This window comes from Gymnoscopelus microlampas (assembly GCF_963454915.1).
Source record: "Gymnoscopelus microlampas genome assembly, chromosome: 14".
NCBI classification, from domain to species: domain Eukaryota; kingdom Metazoa; phylum Chordata; class Actinopteri; order Myctophiformes; family Myctophidae; genus Gymnoscopelus; species Gymnoscopelus microlampas.
Window position 1 is genome coordinate 30,680,214 of NC_139951.1, and position 23,747 is coordinate 30,703,960.

General features: G+C 43.2%; 1 protein-coding gene across 2 annotated transcripts in view; it reads right to left on the reverse strand.

Moving 5' to 3' along the window:
• myo1d (myosin 1D) overlaps nucleotides 1-23,747 on the reverse strand; it is a 129,278-nt gene that overhangs the window by 75,439 nt on the left and 30,092 nt on the right. For both annotated transcript variants that reach the window (XR_014602296.1, XM_084078890.1), the window contains exons 4-11: nucleotides 23,060-23,225; nucleotides 19,347-19,400; nucleotides 18,917-19,012; nucleotides 16,040-16,156; nucleotides 15,122-15,325; nucleotides 14,201-14,346; nucleotides 13,971-14,085; nucleotides 13,253-13,423 (exon numbers count right to left, since the gene is read on the reverse strand). Coding sequence is in view for 1 of the 2 variants with exons in the window: in XM_084078890.1 (XP_083935016.1) it covers nucleotides 13,253-13,423; nucleotides 13,971-14,085; nucleotides 14,201-14,346; nucleotides 15,122-15,325; nucleotides 16,040-16,156; nucleotides 18,917-19,012; nucleotides 19,347-19,400; nucleotides 23,060-23,225 (1,069 nt within the window). In the remaining variant the exon portion in view is untranslated. The remainder of the gene's footprint in view (nucleotides 1-13,252; nucleotides 13,424-13,970; nucleotides 14,086-14,200; nucleotides 14,347-15,121; nucleotides 15,326-16,039; nucleotides 16,157-18,916; nucleotides 19,013-19,346; nucleotides 19,401-23,059; nucleotides 23,226-23,747) is intronic.

Genomic DNA, 23,747 nt, shown 5'->3' on the forward strand with positions numbered 1-23,747 from the left:
CACATGGCGCACTATTTCAGAGTTTGAATGTCCGCACACATTCAACTCAGTCCAAGCTGTTGTAACGTTCTACTTGGAGATTTTGTTCACCCAGAGAAGAGGGCTGAAATATCTCCTCATTTAAACTGTAAAAATGGAGGCGTGTTGTTGTGAATGAGACTGATTGATGCTTCGTTGTCGTGTTGACATTTTTCTTGACAAACGCATATTTTCAGTTGAAAGTGTGTCATGCTTGGGGATGGGTGGTTTATATAAGAAACGAGGCAAACTTTACCAATCATACTATAAATGAATACAATATTGCAAAATCAGTAGCCATGGCACTGATGGGACTTGCGGTATTGCAGTGATGAACAAATACATTCCTAAATCTATCTTTAAACCTATATTCATATCTTAAACCTGCCTCTTAAATTTTAATATGATCATAGAAACCTTTACAGTGTAAACTCAGTCCGAGATGAAGTCAAAGAGAAAGATGGGAGAGGTTGACAATGAATGCGTATGAGAGACAGCGGAAGGAAGACAGCAGAGACAACATGTAATCAGCACATCCCAAGCTACTCTTTCATGGCTGTAGGTAGAAATGTAATTGCATACAGTACATTATTATTATCACTGTACTGAGTGCATCTTCCTAGTTCACATTGAATCACCAAAACGTGAGTCACACTGTTATGATAGAGGCAGAAGACAGTGTAGGTGTATGTTCTGACTCACTGTGATCTCATTCCCCAGCTAACTGTCCCTGTCTGTGAACTCCCCCCCCCCCCCCACACACACACACACACACACACACACACACACACACACACACACACACACACACACACACACACACACACACACACACACACACACACACACACACACACACACACACACACACACACACACACACACACACACACACACACACCCCCCCCCCTCCTAATTGATCTTTTATTAGGAAAGAAGTGAGGATGAAAAAGAGTGGCTGTGGAGAGATGAAGCTGGTTGAGAGATGAAGTCGGTACTGTCCACACAGTACACACAGTTCTCACAAGTACAGGAGCACAGGGGATTGGGAGACAGAGAGAAAACTAATCTCAAACTGTGAGAAAAATATAAGCCAAAAAAAGGACACAGACATACTGGACAATTGAAGAAAACGAAGGAAAGGGGAAGAGAAGGAGACAGGGACAAAAGTGCAACCCTAGAGGTGAGAAAGGGACGGGAGTACTGGGAGATGACGCAGGTTTGGCGCGCCACCTCAGCAAGGCCATCTCCCAGGGGTGTAGTGGGTTGTAAAGGGCATCGAAATTTAGTTTCTCGGCTGATACCGACAATAAGCCACTTCGACCTACTTACCTACTCATGCCATGCTGCCAGGAAAAACAGACCAGACTGTCTTTTTCCTGGAATCATTATGTTCTACCTGGAGATTTAGTTCACCCAGGGAAATACATTCTGCGGACTGAAATTTCTCCTCATTTAAACTGTACTGAGGCATGTTGTTGATTGTTGTTGTGCTGCTGTGGTTCTAAAGACTGAATAATTCTTATTTACAAAAGAAAGTTTCAACTAAAAACAGTCCTTTCAGCTGAAAGTTTGTGGATGGGTGGTTCATATAAGAAATGAGGCAAACTTTATACTTGTATTGCACATCCTATAGCCATGGCAAAAACAGGGGTAATTGCAGATCTACAGTTGTAAACTTTTTGAAGATTTTTTAAAACGCCTATAAGGGCCATGCCCAAAATAGGAAGCAATTTTATTAATCAATTGTAAAGTAAGTGGGTCGGAGGGGCTTATTGTCAGTATCAGCCGAGAATCTATCACTGTTGCAATGCGCTAGACCCCTGGGAGATGGATTGCTGAGGTGGAACGCCAGACCTACCATCAGCTCCCAGTACTTAAACCACAACTTGCCTAGCCTCGGAAACCCATGCTTTTTTTTTGTTACAAAAGAAAAAAAACCTGGGCGAACGATGCAGGAACGATGGTCTTAGGACCTTGTTATCTCCTAACTAATCAGAGTGCAGAGGGGTGTCGCTCTAAATTTGGTGACGTCAGCGTACTCCCTGCACAGGCCAGGGGGGGAGGGGGGAGAGGAGGGGAGGCGGGGACATAGATTGGTGAAGCAATAGGAAGCGCCGCACGAATCCGGGCGGCTGGGTTTGGATCCGCCCTTCAAGACCATCGATTGGGCTCGTTCTTTCAGTCTACAACTTGCCTGACCCAAGCCGCGCTACTCATACGCAGAGTTGGTGGTGCTCGGGATTGAACCCATGACCTAGTGGTCCAAAGGCAAGAGCTCGACCAACTGAGCTAACCTGACACTTAATGTTGTATTTTTATTTTTGAATTATTGTATACAATGATTGATTATCAATTATTTTTTAGAATCGATTAAATCGATTAGTTTGATTAACTGTTGCACCCCTAAAATACACAATGTAAGATGGAGAGAGATGACGATAAATTTGACTCAGGGTGCAGATGCAGATTTTTTTTAAACTGTGCATGTAACATTTATATTACTTCATATTCGTCCAACTTGTTTGCCTTTATTTGTTCTACAGGTACAACCTTTTGAAAGCTTCCCCTAGAAACACGGATTCAATCTGCAGCCTTCAATCATCACAAAAGGCTTTTTCACTTCACACATTCAAAAATATATATTATAAAATAAAATATTGGCTAAAAATATCTGGCTTATTTTGCCAAAACGAATTGTACTGATATAGCATTTTTAAGTAAATATCGTCCGATACCGAAATGATGAACAATTCATTGTTCACTAGCCTAAAATAAAAGACTGCAATGCTTGAATACGTACATTTGGACAAAATATTACTGTTATATAAGGGTGGTTGATGATAGAGGTGACAATGGTGTGTATTTGCGGTTCTACAAATGTGTGGACAGCTTTTCCAACAAACCCCCTGTGGTGACCTAAGCATGTGCTGCCCCTCACACTCCACTGGTCTTTATACGCAGACAAAACAACTACTGTACTGTAAGTCTCTTTAAAGATCATACTGTATGAGGTTCTGATGTTCTAACCTGCCTTCTTTGGTTTCCTTACAATATGAAAGGCATTGTATTCTTATTTAGATAAAAAAAATAAAAAATATATAAAAAGAAGCACAGCCTCCACCTTTAACTCTGACCAATAAGGGTCCATATAGTTCTATTTGCACACTCTCAAAGTTAAATTATCACTCAGGATTTCACAGTGCTACAGCACATGTCCCTGTCCAGTCCGGTCCTCATGCCAACCACCCCCCCCCCCCAGCCAATCCTGTTCACCACCTGTGCCTCGCTCCCCGGTCCCAGGGCTAAGTTGGCACCTGTGTGGGCACGTGGCACACCTCCCTGTTGAGTGGTGTCTGACTGGCACCCAACCTGTCCATAACTCACCGGGGGTACCTATCCAGGCATGGGACGAGAGGCCTGTTTGGTTTCATTTGTACAATCTAAGTACTAAATTAACACTGAGGATTTTACTGTGCGTCTATCTCCCGATAGACGCACACTGATTTTCTGGAGTCAGACGATGGCGTGCGCTGCCTTCCTGGCACAGCTGTAACTAGATAGGCTGCTCTCTCCGCAGGCGATAAACCAACGAGATTGTACGGGAAGCAATGAAAAAAAAGAATTGAAATCCTCATTCACTTTCGGTGTCTTTCTGTTTCTTCTCTCTTCCTTCCTCCCCTCTAAACGTGTCTTCACGGTGTTGAAAAAGTAGACAAAATAAGCAACAATGAAAAACCAGAACCATGAATGACAATGACAAATATCAGTTCTGCTCTGAAAAATAGTACCAACTCAGTAAAAAGAAAAAAGAATGAAGAAGAATCAAACATGACTACAGTATTTGTCTTCCTCTCTAGCACCTAGGTCATTCTGCCTCACTAGAGGCTAATGAACAGTGTGTCCTGGCCAAATAGTCTGTTTGGTGGGGAGCCACCTTTACACTCACTGGCACATGGTCCGTGAAAGCTTTTCTGAAGCTAACCCCCCCTTTACACACTCACACACCATCCTCATTTCCCAACCCACCTTCACGCACTCATACTGTACACGCGGCAGCAAGTGAGATGGAACACACACACACACACACACACACACACACACACACACACACACACACACAAGTCCACACACATGTACACACATCCTATCAGCATGCTGCACCTGCATATGGCACGTGTCGGGAGTAGAAATATAGAAAAGGGGATCAAAGTGTAGAGAGTACAAGAAAGAGAGACGGGGAGTGGGAGAAAAAGTGAGCGAGCGAGAATGTGAGATAGAGAGGAGAGAGCAACAGGGGAGGTAGGTGGGCAGAAAGACAGAACAGACAAAGGGACAGAGGGGGAGTCCAGAGAGAAATAGAAGATGAAGATGAGAGAATAATGGGGAAGAGAAATAGTTGGGCAATGAGGAGGACAGGGAGGCGCCATGACACATGCTCCCAGCTGGAAGCCCTGTGTCAGCAAATAATTAATTAAACATCTGGGAAGATGAAAGCAACCTGAGGAGAGAGGGAGCATCCGCCAGCACTGCACCACCAGAGACCATCCATTCATCCACCCATCATCCACCGATCCATCTAGCCACCCATGCATTGAATGTGTAGGGGTTAGGGGTGTACAATGGGTGGCCAATCACAGTGCAGGGTTAGGGGGGTACAATGGGTGGCCAATCACAGTGCAGCAAATGTCAATGTCCCAACCTCACATATAGGGGGCGGTTACACCGCCCAAAAATCTTTCTAAGTGTCCAGGGCCCTCGAGGAGGTGGGCGCCTGCCTTCTTGCCTCCGGGAATTTTCTTGCAGGTGCCTGGAAGGCCCACCTGTGCCATCGGATAGTTATGCCCAGGACAGAGGCCTCTTCCTGGGGTAGCGATGAGTTCAGCAAGGCCCAAAATCCTGGTTCTCAAAAAAGTTGAGATTTTTGGCCGGGGGTCCTCCAGGGGGTCCCCGGGGACTTCTGGAGCCCATGCAGACACTTAGAAACATTTTAGATTTTTTTGGGAGAACCATGATTTTGGCCCTCGCTGAACCCATCGCTACCCCAGGAAGAGGCCTCGTCCTGGGGTAGCGATGGTTCAGCGAGGCCCAAAATCCTGGTTCTCAAAAAAAATCAAAACATTTTCTAAGTGTCCAGGGCCCTCGAGGAGGTGGGCGCCTGCCTTCCTGCGTCCGGGGAATTTTCTTACAGGTGCCTGGAAGGCCCACCTGTGCCATCGGATAGTTATGCCCAGGACAGAGGCCTCTTCCTGGGGTAGCGATGGGTTCAGCGAGGCCCAAAATCCTGGTTCTCAAAAAAGTTGAGATTTTTGGCCGGGGGTCCTCCAGGGGGTCCCCGGGGACCTCTGGAGCCCATGCAGACACCCTCGCTGGCCCTCGCTGAACCCATCGCTACCCCAGGAAGAGGCCTTGTCCTGGGGTAGCGATGGTTCAGCGAGACCCAAAATCCTGGTTCTCAAAAAAAAATCAAAAATATTTCTAAGTGTCCAAGGCCCTCGAGGAGGTGGGCGCCTGCCTTCCTGCCTCCGGGAATTTTCTTGCAGGTGCCTGGAAGGCCCACCTGTGCCATCGGATAGTTATGCCGAGGACAGAGGCCTCTTCCTGGGGTAGCGATGGGTTCAGCGAGGCCCAAAATCCTGGTTCTCAAAAAAGTCGAGATTTTCGGCCGGGGGTCCTCCAGGGGGGCTCTGGAGCCCATGCAGACACTTAGAAACATTTTAGATTTTTTGGGGAGAACCATGATTTTGGCCCTCGCTGAACCCATCGCTACCCCAGGAAGAGGCCTTGTCCTGGGGTAGCGATGGTTCAGTGAGACCCAAAATCCTGGTTCTCAAAAAAAAATCAAAAATATTTCTAAGTGTCCAAGGCCCTCGAGGAGGTGGGCGCCTGCCTTCCTGCCTCCGGGAATTTTCTTACAGGTGCCTGGATGGCCCACCTGTGCCATTGGATAGTTATGCCCAGGACAGAGGCCTCTTCCTGGGGTAGCGATGGGTTCAGCGAGGCCCAAAATCCTGGTTCTCAAAAAAGTTGAGATTTTTGGCCGGGGGTCCTCCAGGGGGTCCCCGGGGACCTCTGGAGCCCATGCAGACACTTAGAAACATTTTAGATTTTTTTGGGAGAACCATGATTTTGGCCCTCGCTGAACCCATCGCTACCCCAGGAAGAGGCCTTGTCCTGGGGTAGCGATGGTTCAGCGAGACCCAAAATCCTGGTTCTCAAAAAAAAAATCAAAAATATTTCTAAGTGTCCAAGGCCCTCGAGGAGGTGGGCGCCTGCCTTCCTGCCTCCGGGAATTTTCTTGCAGGTGCCTGGAAGGCCCACCTGTGCCATCGGATAGTTATGCCGAGGACAGAGGCCTCTTCCTGGGGTAGCGATGGGTTCAGCGAGGCCCAAAATCCTGGTTCTCAAAAAAGTCGAGATTTTCGGCCGGGGGTCCTCCAGGGGGGCTCTGGAGCCCATGCAGACACTTAGAAACATTTTAGATTTTTTGGGGAGAACCATGATTTTGGCCCTCGCTGAACCCATCGCTACCCCAGGAAGAGGCCTCGTCCTGGGGTAGCGATGGTTCAGCGAGGCCCAAAATCCTGGTTCTAAAAAAAAATCACACCCAGTGTGAAGTGGCCTTTGTGTGGTCATCACAACATGACTCACTTTAAAAAAGGATAAGTGACTTTTTTAAAGTCCATACTGCTATTCATAGGGCTGCACATGTGTCATGTGTTTCGCTAGCCAATCACAGTCCTGAATTTGCAAAGTCAGCCAATCACATTACAGTTAGTGGTGATGACACTAGCTGTAATGTGATTGGCTGATATGAAAAAAGTATCGATTTGCATTAACAATGGAAGGGTTAGGGGGTACACAAATGTTTTGGTCGGTGTCCAAAACTCACTTATAGGGGGCGGCTACACCGCCCCAAAAAATACTTATTATCTCTAGACTGTGGAGAAGTGAGACAAGGCGACACGGCACAATGCCAAAGTGCTGTTTAGAAGCTGTTGAAGAGAGCATCTGCTCCCAGCTTACTGCTTTTCACATTCACCCACTGTGTTCATACAGAGTAGGCCTTGCAGGACGTGGGTTTGTTTTTTACAATAAAAGGTGAGTGTTTATGTTCTCCTGTGCATTTTGACACAAATGTGTTAAAACACTTTCAACCAGGCATCATTATATTTGCACATTTTAGGAGAATATTGTCAAAAATAGCAATACAGTATGTGCTATAGCTGATCTACAAGGTCAATGTGATGCATTGTGAGCTTGCAGATTCGCTATTTCCATTATTCACCTTATGACAAAGTACTGTAAGGGCTTAAGTGGTTGAGTGTGTCCATGTCACCCAGGGCATTTTCTAAAACAATTGTGTGTGTGTGTGTGTGTGTGTGTGTGCGTGCGTGCGTGCGTGCGTGCGTGCGTGCGTGCGTGCGTGCGTGCGTGCGTGTGTGAGAGTCTAAGCATACAAGTGTGAATGTTGAATACCAACATGGTCATACGTGGACACCTTTTGGCTGTTCTCAGAGTGCATGTAGTGTTGTGACAGGCAGTCAACTGAGCGCTGGCAGGCTGGGTGTAGCTACGGCATCTAACAGCACTCGGTGTTAGGAGACGTGGACATTAGTGCAGACAGACAGCACAGATTTTGTTACAGGCTAATCCTCCGTGAAAGCTCTGCTTTCGAACTCCCTCTACTCACTGCCTAGTGCCTACAATACCTCACTCTCTGTCTTTCTAAACTCAGTGATGCAATTTAAACTTTTACAGTCATTGTTAAGAAAAAATATGCAATTTCCATCACTGATTATATCTAAAATATTACAAATTAAGTCCATAAGTTACCAACTATCCATTAAAATGTCCCACAATAATAGTATGGGACATTTTAATGGATAGTTGGTATCTTTTAGTTTTGTACCGTGCAATCTCTTTTAGATGCTGTAACGTGCTGTGTTGCTGTTGCAACGTGTTGTGAGCTTTTACCGTTGTAGCGTTGTGAGCTGTTTTTGGCGGAGATATTTGGTGTAGACAGAGGGAAAAAAGGACAGGGTTAAATATAGACAACAGTCAATTTAGTATATAGGTTTAATTGGTTAAAATGTGATATCGCTTTGTATACGGTCACATGATGCAGAAAATAGCAAGGAGTCTGTGGAGAGTAACACCGGTGTTCGAAAACACTAATCCTAACCCTTAGTATTATCCTTCTCACCCTCCCTCTCCTTTAATTAACACTCAGGATTATTCCACAGTGTGGATAACTTATCCTTCTGCATATCACAGTTTCCTCTCTCACAACGTTAAGTTCCCATCCTCTCTTCATCTCCCTCTTCCTCTGTCTCACTCACACCTCATCTTTTTCCAGCTATCACACATCCTCGCTGCCAGACAGCCTGCAATAGCTGCTGAGCACATTTCCACATCAGGCTGAGACGCTAGAGAGCTGCCACGTGTCTTTCAAGCTGACTTTGAACACCCCCATCCCCGTATGTGTGAAAAATGTCTGAACTTTATTCTGCCGCTCTCATTTGCAATGTCGTGTGTTCGGGTCGTTTGACCTAGAGGGTCTATTTTTGGTCGCGCCAACGTGCAGAGGAGAAGATACCGTCGTCAGCCCAAAAGCCTTAAAGTCTCACTCTTGGTTGAAGTGATCGATTAAATGGCCCTCAAGGGTGAGAGCGCCTTGGACGTATGACACTCTGTCAAAGTCCACTGGTATGAGTTTAAAAATGCAACGCTTGTCAATCACCCAAATTAAGTCCTTTGAGCACCGAAGTCCTGGCGTCACTGCCAGTAGAGGGCGCTTTTCCGCAGGTTTGTGGCTTTACTTTTTGTGTTGATATCCTCATTGGGGAATCTTAGATCGCTTCATATAAGAACTGTGTTCCAAAAATAAACACACCACCCTGGCGATTTTACTCATATGGATATGAAGCATCGACTGAAGGTGTAAATGTACACATTTACCCAAAGAGTAACACAATATAAACACTAGAAACAAGTCAAACAACCCAAAGACTACATTTCCCATGAACGCGGCTGCTGTAGGGACAGTGATTTCAGACCCGGAAGTAGTAGTTCTTAAGACTTTTAAGGCAGAATTAATTCCATTTTCGCCAGAAACAAGCTGTATCAAATATGAATGAATATCATAAACGATGCAGAGCCACCCCCCTGACAAAAAACGCCAGGGTGGTGTGTTTATGTTTGGAACACAGTTCTTCTATGACGTGATCTAAGATTCCCAAATGGGGATTTCTACACAAAAAATAAAGCCATGAACCCGTGAAACAGCGCCCTCTAGTGGCAGTGATGTCAGACTGCGGTGCTCTATTGTACTTGGAGATAAAATATTTCCGCCAGGCAGCAGCAATGTACATCTAAATAGTCTATAGTAATAATAGTATTTAAAAACACCATCTGAGTCTTTTCCCTTAAGACTGTGAAATATGGTACAGAATATTCTTCCTATTGTGGGCCATGCAGTGATATAGACTTCAATTCCCTGCTGATATCCAGCATCCCTTTATCTTTTGATAAAAGGCTCTATACTGATCTTAATATCCAATCAGAGTAAAAGCTGAGCCACCAATGTTGATATGACAACAAAAAGGAAATGGTCCATTGAGATGAGAGCTCTGTATACATTTTGCATTAGGATAGCCGATGAGATGTTGTGGAAACAGGCAGCCGCACGCTTAATCATATTTGTTTAGGGTAAGCTCATTTCCATTCTTCTCTTCTATTATCTTCCTATATTACTCTGTGGGGTCTTTGGGGATGACACTCGGCTGTGAAGACTGTCAGCTCACCATTAGAATTCTGAATTGCATATCTGAAAAGTCAACATGTTGAGGATTGATGCAGAATAAGCAGTCTTCCCTTGCAACTAGAACATCTAATAAGGCACTGTGCACATTTCAAATTGGTCAGAGGGATCATGGCCAGTATTCTATAGCAGTAGTTCTCAAACATCTTAATGTCAAAGACCCCCAGGTAGATTCATGTTAGGCCGTAGACCCTCATTCTGTGTCTGGTTGGCTCAGTCGGTAGAGCACCTGCCTTTGGACTGCAAGTTTCTGTTCTGGGTTCGATGAGTAGCACGGCTTGGGTATCTACGTAGGTTGTGTGTTAAGTACTGGGAGCTGATGGTAGGTGTTGCGGCCCACCTCAGCAATCCATCTCCCAGGGGTCTACCAAATTGAAAAGGAGATAGACACCCTCGTTCTTGGCTGATACCGACAATAAGCCCTTCCGACTTACTTACTTATCCACATGTGAAGAGTTTGTGCCAGGGAGAGAAGATTTGTATTATTAGATTTAGTAAATCATTCTACAACTGTCTATACTCTAGGGAGAGATAAAAGTGGAGAGAGTGATCTGAATAGTCATTCTTATAGATTCTCTCATTGGGCTAACTTCTAGCTGGTGAAATAATTGTGAAATTAAACTAATTTTGCTGGGTACCCACTGGGACCCCCTCAAGGATCCCTGGGGATCTACTTAGAGAACCACTGTTCTATAGAACAGAGGCAGTATAAGCTATCAGTGCCAACAAAAACATTCATTCATGCCAGGATCAGAGATATAGGGTTTTTACATTAGCCGTGTGCTATGCATGCTATCTGCAGTAGTCAGCTGGAGGATGACCCACTCAGGCACAGTGAGCAGGCCTGCCCCCCAGGCAGTGTGGGTACAGATACTGTACCTCTCAATACTAAGCTGGAACACACATGACAGGCTCAGGCAGACAGCAAACCATCCTTACAACCAGAGAGGCTTAGCTGTGATTATTAGAGCAGCCCAAACACATATGTACAGTACACTTTCTCTCCCCCCCCCACACACACGCACACACACACACACACACACACACACACACACACACACACACACACACACACACACACACACACACACACACACACACACACACACACACACACACACACACACACACACACACACACACTACATGTGTAATAACATTCCATTGGGAATCAGACAAGCTACCTCAGTTTCTTCTTTTAAGTCTTTATATGTAATTTAAATGTACAATATGTATTATTGTATTTTTAGTTTTTATGTTTGTGAAACACAATCTTATTTTTGAAAAGAGCTACAGTATATAAATACAGTTTATTATTATATTATCCTACAATAAATGCACGAAATCTCCGCGTGTGTGCTTGTCTATAGCTCCCTCATCTTGAGAACCGTCCTAACATGCTACTGTTGCCTGGCAACAACACCAAAAAAGAGTTAGGTTAGAAAAGAACCATGGTTGATATTACTTATTAACAAAATAAGTTTGAGGAAGGAGCAGTAGAGATGTGCCTTCAACCCGAAGGAGGTGGGAGGGGGAGGACTATTGAGAGAAATCTTCTGGTTTAACCAATTAAACCCTACTAGAAAAAAGCACCGTTCGGTCGCTTGGCCCCTTCTTACGCGAAAGCCCCTCCGTACCCCCCAATATTGCCGGGGCTCCTCTCAACTGTCCCCGTCACCTTTGAGTGTAATCTATATTGATCGTGTATATTGTATACATGTTGGCACAGTTTTATTTATGAAAAGCCACATTTTCACCCAGAACAGGGATGCAAGGGTTCATGTGGTAGACCCCATGAAACGTCAGAGTTCATTTAACTCTGAGTCTACAAGTGGAAGCCAAAATGGACCTCATGGTGCATTATTACGTGTGTACACTCTCAGGGCTTGCTGTGTACACACAGCTCTTTGAACTAAAGAGGTTCAGGTCAGAGAGCAGCAGAGGGAGAGAGGCCAGGGATGGCTTATTGGTGATGTGGGTGATCAGGAGAGCTGCTCAGATCAATACAACCCACAGCATACATACCGTACTATCATCCCAACCTATTTTCTGTTTTATTATACTACCTACAGTATCTGTTCTCATTTCCTCCCACTCAGTTTTATTTTGGGCATCTCTGATGGGGAACATCAACACTGCCGTCTTATTCAGTATGTATGTATGTATGTATGTATGTATGTATGTGTGTATGTGTGTGTGTGTGTGTGTGTGTGTGTGTGTGTGTGTGTGTGTGTGTGTGTGTGTGTGTGTGTGTGTGTGTGAATGTATGTATGTATATATATAGACAGACAGACAGACAGACAGACAGACAGACAGACAGACAGACAGACAGAGAGAGAGAGAAAGACATCTTGTTGGCAGGAAACGTGAATAGATTTTTTTTACAACGTGCAAGAGATTGTTGCTCTCACTCTCTCTCTCGCTCTCTCTCTCTGTCTTTAGATCACTTGATCAATCACGCTCCCATCGTTCTCTCAGGTTGCTCTCCCTCCGTGCAACACCCATTCCAGCACAGTAAAGTCGATCAGCTTCAAAAGCTCCCATTGGCTGCCAGTGACATCACCTGGGGCAAAGTGTTGAGTCAGACACAACCGCATTTCATTTCTCTGAAAGGCTGTCGCCATCTTGTGTCCACACAGAGAAATGCACCATCTTTTCTGTGTGGATAGTGGACACTGACTGGACACACAAAAAAGGGGTTGAGTGGTAAATTGGCTTACAACACAGTCTGGCTGTACACAGACCATTAAAGTCAATTAGGCTGTAAATCATCCTAGATTGAGCTGATAATTAAAACTAACTGGATTGGGCTCGTTCTCTTCCTCTGACGCTTAATGGTTTGTGATGGTTTCAGCTACCCCCTGCTGTGCTCCGGTTACTGCTGTATCACGGCCTTCATTAATTCAGTTAGCTTCTTCTGGTTGGTCACACACATTGCTCATTTGTCTACTCTATTGTAAAATAAGGCCCTGTGTTCTCATTTTACACATTTGTTGTGTTTGATTAGATTTCATTCTGTTTCAAACAATGTTCAGATAAACCTTCATTCTTCTTAATGATGATGTTTATGGAATGTTGTTGGGGTGTTCATTATTCAATTGGGAGGTCAGGGTTCAATTCCCTGGCCGGATCATACCAAAGACTATAAAGATGGAATCCAATGTCTCCCTGCTTGGCACTCAGCATCAAGGCTTGGATCGGGGGAAAGTCCCTGCGACATACAAAGTACTAGCGTCATGTCCAGGGTGTGACCCTATGGGCCACATTGGCTACTACTTACAGTTACAAAACATACATATGTACATACATATGTACACACATACACACACACACACACGCGCACACACACGCATAGACGCACACGCACGCGCACACACACACACGCGCGCACACGCGCACACAGACACGCACCTTGCGGCTGGAGTAATGTGCATGTTTTGCCAGCTTGCTGTTGAGACCCTGCAGGAAAACTTCATCAGTGACTTTTCCGACATTCATGCAGGCCTCGTCCAGCACAGAGAAGATCCCCTTGTGCTGTTGTTCCACCAGATCTATGATGATCTGATTGTTGAAGTAATCAATCTGATAACACAGGAGAAGGGGGGTGAAAAGACAACACGGCAAGTGGGTGAGTTGTATATAACATAATGTAAAAGCAGATGGGGTCAAGCAGATGGAACAAAATATAAATTAGATCTGCATTCAAATGCTTAATTCATACTCTGTACAAGGGTGTCCTGCACCGAATATAGACAACAAGTTGCCTACACTGTTGCATCGCAATAGTTGTGAGCTTGTAGATTGGCAATATTGGGCGCAGCACAGTGTCGTATGACTAAGTGTATCCATGAAATCTGTTGAGGCGGATTTATAAGGCAATGAATTCAAATTGATCCGATTTTATTTGGTGAGAAATCACACACAGTAAAAGCCTCAAACACTGTGTGTGTAAAAATGTACCCAAATGAACTTGTAAGGCTTTAAAAGCAATGTGTTAGATGAGTTTAGTGCCAGTGGATCAAGTGCTACTGTAAACATTTTTTTCCATCATGGGTTCTTCAGTGGAATAATTCCCCACTTTTTTATGTCAAGAGAGTAAATGGGGTGGAACCAAAAGTTTCCTGCGTACATGTTTCCAGGGGATGCCTTCTCTTTGGTACTCCTCCTGTTCCTGTTTCAGCACCAGCTGGATGAAGAGCTGCTGCAGTTTCTCGTTGCAGTAGTTGATGCAGAACTGCTCAAAGCTGCAGCAGAGGGAGTGAGCATGCTTGTGAATGGATACTGTACATAACACATAACACTTTTCCGCCAAAACAAGAATCTGCCATTTCTGTCTTCTGGCATCAATCTATCACTGACCTGTTGTTTTGGAAGATCTCAAAGCCATAGATGTCCAGCACCCCGATGACTGTGTTCTTCCCATGGACTCTGGCATCGTAATTTTTTACCTCGATGATGTCATTGATACGGCCCACGATCCAGCAAAACAAACGCTCATACATGGCCTGGGGATGAAAATTCCTTGTTAAATGTGCTCCACCTCAGCAATCCATCTCCATGGGGTCTAGTGCATTCTAATGGGGATATAGACCCTTTGTTGCTCAGTCGATACCGACAATAAGCCTCATGGACTTACTTAAAAAATAAGATCTATAATGGATATCTAAAGATATGATATCTATCTAAAGATAGTATTTATAATGCATATGTAAAAATCAAGATCAGCATTCATTATTGCCTTTGCCCAAAGATATTACATAGGATCAAAATGAATATCTAAAAGACCAGACAAAGTTGCTTACAGCACTGCATCAATCGTATTGGGGTAATGTGCCTTGCTCAAGGGTACAAGGGAGTCGATGGAGGAATGTTATTGAAAGGTCAGATTTAGAAATGAAATGGAATTTCAGATTTTTCTTTGGTCAGATACAAAAAAACAACCTAATATTATTGTTCTTCTAAACCATAAGGTGTATGCTGATTTTACTATATAAAGTTTCGTAATTATGTTTTTGATCATATTATGATCAGAAACATAATTACAGAACTTTATATATTCATACTATGCAGCAGTTTAACCCCCAAGCAGAGGCCACTCGGGTCAGTTAAAAGGACAAATGTTAATTGCATTCCTACACTCTCTTCTGCCTCTGCCTGTGTGACTCATGCTTGAATAAATCAGTGTGAATCACTGTAAAAAATGAGAAAGATGAATAGGTTTCTCTCGTTGAATGAAGTGAATGAAAAGCCATTATCAGTGAATCAGCTAGTGATAGTAACCTTGGCTAATGCGTCTCGTCCGTAGCTGGCCTCCTGGAGCGTGTGCTGTTTGTCAATGACATCTCTGCCCGTTGCCACGGTGCGGTAGAGCAGAGCCTTCTCCACGTTTTCCTCCTTGGTGGACAGCAGCTCCCCAATCACGGACACCACCTTGGAATTCTCAATCAGTATCACATCTCCGTCCACTCCGAACGTCAGGTTCCCCTAAGAGAGAGAAAGAGAAAGAGAGTTGGGAATAAACGACAGAGAAACACAGTGGCACAACAAGGTCAGGATGGGTTGGTGTCAAATACAGAAATGAGACAAAATCCTGTATCCCTGATTTTCGATAGTTACAACAACGTAACAACGTTTTGACTATGTTATGAGCCCACTAAGCCACTCGGACATCATTCTTTTAGTAACCAGTTTACCTTCTACTTTTAGTTACCAGTTTACCTTCTACAAGTATTACGTAACAGACAGATTGAGTATGCAGTCCAGTAAGCACAAAGGTGAGCATTAGAAGAAAAGTGTTTGAAAATGCAAAAACATATACTATTTACTGTAAATAAACTATATTTTCAGTGGCCACAATACAGTATAGCGGAGAAAACACATATCCAGTGTACAATATATTGATCATGACTGACTGACATACTAGGGCTGGGCGATATGGACAAAATACTGAATATCACAATATATGTTATGAACTTGTAGATTGGCTATTTTTGAAAATATAAATGAGGTGATCTAGTGATAAAAATCTGGAAAATACATGACTATTGATATTGCCATATCATGATATACAAAATCCCATACGATATCTAATCTTATATCACGATATTGATATAATATCGATATATTGTCCAGCCCAGATCCATACTGGGATCTGGCCTGGGAGCCAGTTGGAACTTGGACAGTATTATCAGGTAGTACCAGATGTAGGATGGTTGCCAGGATCTTGTAAACAGTCTGGATCTCATCTCCTGTGAAGCCGATCACTTTCATGGCGTCGGCCACGGCTTTGAATTCTGCACCATCATTAATGGAAGACTATACAGGCAGAGAGAGACACACGTACAGTAGAGAGAGAGGAAAAAAAAGAGTAGAATGAACGTTAACCACATTCAACCTGGTGTCCCTATAACGTTTTCACACATTTTCTGAAAATGTCAAACATATTGCAGATCTACAAGCTCATATTGTGAATTGAAGACAGTATACTACTGTATACTTAACCACTTGTGGTGGTTAGCAGTGAGTGAATGTCAAGTGAGTGAATGTCATTTGTGTGAAATGTGAAATGTCAACGTCCCGCATTGCCTGATCCTGTTCCCATTAAAACCAAATGTATTTCTGTCTGACATCACATCCTGCTTAGATTTGTTGCATTTTAGGATTAAAATGTGAAACGTTTTTCCTCACATGTGGGAGAATGTCAACTACAAACAATAAAAGAAGAAGAAGGGAAAAAGGCTATAACCCTGGTCTTTTTGTACTTACAGTAGGAATGTCAGAGGACCACAGTTTAATGAATAATGCTCTGGTTCAGAAGCGAAACCTTCTGACAATAAAAACATAGGGGCCGACATGGCACACAATGTACAAACCGCCACTTCAGCTGTTTGGACCGCGCGTGTGCGCGCGTGTGTGTGTGTGTGTGTGTGTGTTAGAGAGTGTGTGTTCCATGACGTCAGCTTGTTTTGTTGTTGTTAAGTGGTTTGCTTCTTACTCATTAAGCTCCCAGCGAGAGGCGGCAGAACACTGCAGATGTCTTAATATGACAAGGAGCGGTGAGAATTAAACAGTCCCCAATTTTAGAACACGCACACACACACACACACACACACACACACACACACACACACACACACACACACACACACACACACAATCATGTAACCTAACGATGCTGATCTATGAAATGCTGACATAATTCTTTAGCCCTGATAATTGACCTACAAAACATTTAAAGTATTTGCCTCACATAATGCTGTTGTGCATGGCCAGAGAAAGTAAACCCCAGCTGTAAACAACAGTGAAAAGAACAATAAACAGAGCACATCTGTGAGCCATGTGTGGTTATTACATTCGTCTCTCTCTCTCTCTCTCAATACATTTTAAAGATGTGTTTATTTTATGACATTGTTTCAGATAGGTCAGCGTAGACAGACAGGAAACCAAGGGCAGAGAGAGAGGAGAGAGACACGCAAGATAAGATAGTTTGGACTCAAACACGGGTCGTCATACATCTCCATATTTTAACCTTTTGTGTTTTTTTTTTCGCAAAATTAATGCCCTACTTGATCATACTACAGGGTCACACAACGCAATCAAAAGTAGCAGATCTGCAAGCTCGAGCTTGCAGATCAGATGTTTTTAATTTGACGATAATTACACATTTATTTTGAATAAAAAAAAGTTCTCCAAAAATAGCTAAAATATATCTGATCGACAGATCAGTTAAAAAAAAGAACAGAAAACTGTCTGACAGAAATAACTTGTTTTCCCCCTGTTACAAGCAGGAATTGTGTGGAGAGAGAAGTACTGTAAGTGAAAATGGTTTAACAAAAACATAATGATTGATTGAAACTTAAAGTTTTCTTTTTGTAGCTTTTGTAGCCCAAGTGTTGGCCGCCATATCACGATATTACAATATCAAATATCCAGGACGATATCTAGTCTCATATCATGATATTGATATATTGCTCAGCCCTACTAGAGAAGTCCTGCCTTGTACTGTATGTATCCTCAACTGTTGCCAAAAGGAAATTCCATCCTGAGAAACAAAACATGGAATGCATTGTTGTGCACAGAGCGTGCTCACCACATTCTTTCAATGTAAGTGGAATTGAGTTGTTTGGTTTGACAAGCAGGCGACCCAGGTTCAAATCCAGATGGTGACACAGGTGGTTCGTCCGGGATCTGCTACATTCGGGGTGAATGTCGCAGACTAGCACTGCTTGTGGCCCAGAAGCTTAAAGGTGTAGTGAAATGAAAAATATGTTTTTCACACTTTTAGAGCATATCCGTGGTCATCATATGGGCACACCTAACAATAGATGCCCAAAAAAATATTATTATAGTAATAGTATTTTTATATCTAAAGCCCCTAAAAAGCCAATCTTAATTACTTCCTGTAAACGAAAACGTGCTGCGTGATGACATCAGACAGCCTTCATGAATATAAAAGAATCTTGATTACGTGCACCTGTTTGATTCCCATAGCTGCACGTTCTTCAAACACAGCTGATTTTAATTACAGAGATACTCCGTTTTGAATCTCATTGAAGATGAGTGTATTACTCATTTTAAACTTCATCTGCACACTAAAATATGTATCTGAAAACATTATAGGTTAGAACTAAGCCAGGTAGTAGCAAACGCGCTTCACTGGCCGTCTCTCTCTCACTTGTAAACAAACACTAGCCGTGTTGCCCACGGCTGAAGTGATTGAGATCCAACGTCCTATAGCCTGAAGGGATGGGACCTTCTGATTGGTTTAGAGTCGTTGAGCCGGCGTTTCAGGCTGAACCTTCAAAATAAAATGTCCGAAAATGTCACTTCAGTGCGTCTTTAATGTCACCATTAACCATGGGGGATCCCTTTTAGTGAGTAGTATACGTATGTTTGATTTCATATGCAGGAGACCAGGGTTCCATTACAGCAAGTAACTTCAACATCAAATCCTAGAATTTATACCGTACATGAAGTTATGAGCAGTGATAGCCAAATAGGTTAAAGTCAACATAGAAACAACATAGACAACATAGGCTGAATGCCCTGTTTGCTACATGTGTACCTACAGCCTACCTTGATCTGACCTCCAACTTTGATGTAAGTGTAGACTGTTGGATCCTTCTTGATGTGCAGAGAACGTAGGAGGGACTCAGGACCTCCTCTCAGCAGCTGTAGAGAACCAACCAACCACACACAAAGATTACTTTATTATCATTACTTAATTGCTAAACCTACAAAACACAACACACACACTAAACATAGTGGTATTTTTTCTCTGTATTGTTATGTTGATTTTTGAACTGTTTGGTTGCTACTATATATGTCTATGAAATTAATTCAAGGACCCCAACGGAAGCAAGTCTGCAAGGACTTTTTTGGTCGGACCTTTTAGACAAAAGTATTATAAATGTAACTGTGTTGTTTTACATTATTTTGCCTAATAAAAATTTCAATCAATCAATCAATCACACACACACACAAAATTACACACACACCCGCTCACCTGGTAAAATGAGTGAAAACTTCGCTCCCCCTCCTGCTGGATAATGACCCTAGACTGCAGATGTGGAAGAAGCAGTCACAGATCAGATTTTATACTTTTAGAAGTATATGAATATATATATATATATTTTATGACAAAGCTAAATAAAGCAAAAACACCCTAGGAAATAAATATAAATCTACATTGGCAAATCAACAATCAGGACATAATGTCTTGTACAAAATGGGTTGAAAATGCCTCAGCACTCATGTTGTGCCCTGTCACTAGTGTCGTTAGCCAAATTCCAATTTCTGCCTCCTCCACACTCAGTCCTACAGCGTGACCCGGATTTGGTTTTGATTCGCTTTTGGAGGAGCTGAGAGCGAGGCTAGAGGAGAATCTCCAAGTCGCTTGGAGCGAGATCTGGCAAGGGTACATCAAGTGTATCCTTCAGACACTTTCATGTCTCCTTTGCAGAAGTGTTCCTTTGCAGAAGTGCTGAGTGACTATCCCTTTTGTTATTGGATACTACAGTGGACCACCTCCTCTGGCTATGGTATGAGAACTACGTTGTCTAGGAGATGGATTCAAAAGCTGTGGACTTCAAAGGGATGATTTAGAGCAAAAATGTTTGTATTCTAATGTAAAGATACTAGAGGTGCGGGTCGCTACGCGACCCTTCCGTCTAGTCCAGGGGTGGCAAACTCATTTTGGGGTGAGGGCCGGATTGGTCAAATGGCGACTTGATGGGGGCCGGAACCAGTTGCGGGCGCACATGCGCGCTCACACGCACTCAGACACTGCTACTAACTATGCATATCACTTTTTTTTTAAATGTATTAAGAAGAATAGCTACTTTACTTATTGACATTAAAAACAAACAATGCAATTTGTAATAATAATAATAATAATAATAAACCATTTTAAGTTGAATAATTCAATTTGAAGTGGGTGGTTAAATAATTAGATTCATAGAACAACAGTGGTGTAAAGTAACTAATTACATTTACTCAAGTACTGTAAAGATTTGAGGTATTTTTTACTTTACTAGAGTATTTCCAGTACTTTTACTTCTACTTCACTACACCTGAGTCACTGCTATACAGTATATCAAATTCTTGGCCGAAACCGAATACCGAATATAGGAAACACTTGGCCGAATGGCTGAAAATAAATGATTATTTAAAAAATATATATACATTTTCTTAAATATTATTTTGTACCATTGCTGTCATGGCTATGCCTCTGTTGTAGAGCTACGTGATTATGGCAACACTTATCATAACTATAATCCATAGATCAGTTATTTAAAGCATATTTTTAGAATTATTTATTTACTATTGTGTAGTAATATAATACAATATGTCTCAAAACCTTAGCATGCCATACAGTTGCAAATTAAATAAATATGATTTCAAGAAATTAAAACTAAAATTGAATAGCCTAACAAAAGGCAATATAATGTCTGCAGTTCAGGCCTGGAATTTCGTCATTTTAGGGGCAAGGCCACTTGGCCTTTGGTGTTGTAATTATGGCTATTTGCACGATTTTAAATTGTTTTAAATAATTATAAAAAAAAGGAACATACAAGATTTCCAACGATAATATATAGCCAATATATGGTTCTGTATCAGTATATGAGTCAGTTTTTGCAGATTTCCTTCTAATTGGCTACTATGCCTGCATATGAATTTCATGGGCCTGTTGGTCACCCGGGCTTGGCGGAGATATGCCCTGTTGCGCACTCTCCGCACAGCAACAGCAGGTGAAAGCAAGTGACTTAAACGAGGGCTATGTTGCGCACCAAAAAACGGACTAAAACTGACACACACACACACACACACACACACACACACACACACACACACACACACACACACACACACACACACACACACACACACACACACACACACACACACACACACACACCGACACACACACAGTCAAGCGTTCACAGCTGGTATTTTGCCCTGCGCAGGCTCTTAACTGTCGCTGGTTATCTTACTAATGGGAGGAATGCAGCCACTCTCTACTCCTCCAAATGAGAGACGCAACTGGTATATACTTCTCCAAACAAACAACGGTGTTTTACCGGATTTGTGATGCTGTTGAACAAGCGCTCTCTCCAGTACAGGTAGAGTTGAATGGTGATGGTCCTCTGTATGTTAATGACCGTGGCTGTGGCTTCACAGCTTGGCCATTGTTCTCACATAACAAGTTTGTCCAGTATTCAACCCCCAGGAGCCTCAGTAAGGAACTGGCGGGCGCTGGCGTTTTTTCTGCCTTTTTTTTTCTCTCTCGTTTTTTTTCCATTAGAGGTAGTATTAAATGCCGTTTTTTCAAATCACCTCAAGGGCCAGATTTGACGACGTCGCGGGCCGGAATTGGCCCGCGAAACACCAGTTTGCCACCCCTGGTCTAGTCGCTGGCGCGAGGCTCTCGCGAAGTGGGCTGTAGATGTTTTGGAGACGCAAACCAAAAGCGAGAGCAACAGTGTTTCCAGACGCAAACCGAAAACGAAAGCAAACTGAGAGACGGACACATTTCACCCGTTCATCTATCTATGTATTCACACAGGCTCTTGCAGGAGCCGAATGTGCGGCACAGATTGATGAAGCAGCACGCTCAGCCCAGCGAGACGGCGCGCGCTGCGTTCAACCCTCCCAAAGAGTCAGACAGACAGTATTTGGATGGGGGGCGGAGTTGCCGGGGTTGCCATGTCCAGGAGTTGTAAGCGTGAAGTGGCGTGTAATTGGTTGGGGAAAGTGCGGCGACGCATGCGCAGTGCGCAGGGCGGTGTTTTTGCATCAAGCTGGTTGCTTGTTGCTCGCGCGCAATCTGGCAACAGTGATGGAACTTACACTCCGGCAAACATTCGACAGTGGATTCAAATTGTAAGGTAGATTGCAGTGCATGCATGCGTGCGTGCGCGCATGCGTGTGTGTGTGTGTATGGCAAAGGTCAGAGAGTTAAAGTTGACCCTTGACTAAACTGGAAGAGATAGGCCAATGCGCTAAATATCTCTGAATAAGGGTGACCAAAGATACTGAAGCAGTCAATTTTTATTGTAGCACAGTCAGTTGCAAGTTTGAGTCTAACCAATCTGGAAACCCATTCGGTAAAAAAAAAGGGAAACAATATTTTTTCCCCTTTGTTTTTGTCTCTGGAGCACCACCTCCTTTTTTGTGTAAAACAGGAACTCGGCTTAGCTCCTCCCCTTTCTTAGTCCACTTCCTCCTGGGTGTTTCTGTGTTTATTCCTACTACAACAACATTAGCCTACATGTTTAAGGCAGTTGTGAGAGATTAAGAGGTAAGCGTCTAACTGACTATTGCAGGTTTGTAAATTGTTGTACTCTGTTCATATCTTTATTTGTATTAATAAAAAGTAGTCCACTCCCCCTCTGTATTCCTCTGTTCTTTTTCACGAATTGCACCCTCATTATAAAGGTTTGAGCATGTGAAATATATGATTTGTTGTGTATGGGGTGGGAGAATGCATATCAATCAGCTCAATTCCTCAGCATATTAGGAAGGAATACAGCATCCAATACAACAGAAATTTGAGTAATTGGATTTGGCTACTCACACCTAATCTTCACCTCCTCGCTCGAAGGCGGGGCTAAGGTGCAAGTGGAGGATCCTAGGATGGAAGTTAGAGTATTGGAATTTGGCTATTGAGATGTTTTCCTAACCAGCTCAGAGGCCAGCTAGGTGTCTGGCACCCCCTACCTTCTCCAGCAGGTAGTTGCTGATGTGGCCACCGATCGGGTCTCCCTTGAAGTCAAAGTTGATATCCATGTACTTGCCGAAGCGGCTGGAGTTGTCATTGCGGTTGGTTTTGGCGTTGCCGAAGGCCTCCAGAACACAGTTGGATTTGAGCAGCATGTTCTTCACTCTGAGGGTAGTACATCAAGGGGTAAATACGATGGGTTGAAAGGTACCGTGGGGTGAGGGGTACACAGGGAGAGAAGTGTCCCTGAACCAGGAGATGGTGCAGTGGCTATGATCACCTTGTCTCTATACCTGTGCAGTCTCAAGATCAAGAATATGTCAGTTGTATATGGCTTCACTGCAAAATCCGGAATGTCTTAAGGTTAATAATAATATATGCTATGTCTTACAATGACTAGCAAAAGTAGCCAATCTACAAGCTCACAATGCGTAGCCCTAGGTTGTGAGCATGTAGATGGCTACTTTAGCTATTTTTGAAAATTCTTTAAACATCTTTGAAAAATGTGGTTGAAAGTCGTTACATTAAAGGTAGGGTAAGTGATATTTTTGGGTTAAAACAAAAAGTATTTTGTTAAAAGGTTAAAGCACTATATTCTGATAGTAATCATTGCTATAGAGTGTTTGTTCAGTAACAGGAGTCTCCCCGTCTCTCCAGCTGAAACAGAAAATACATTTTCAGGTAGGT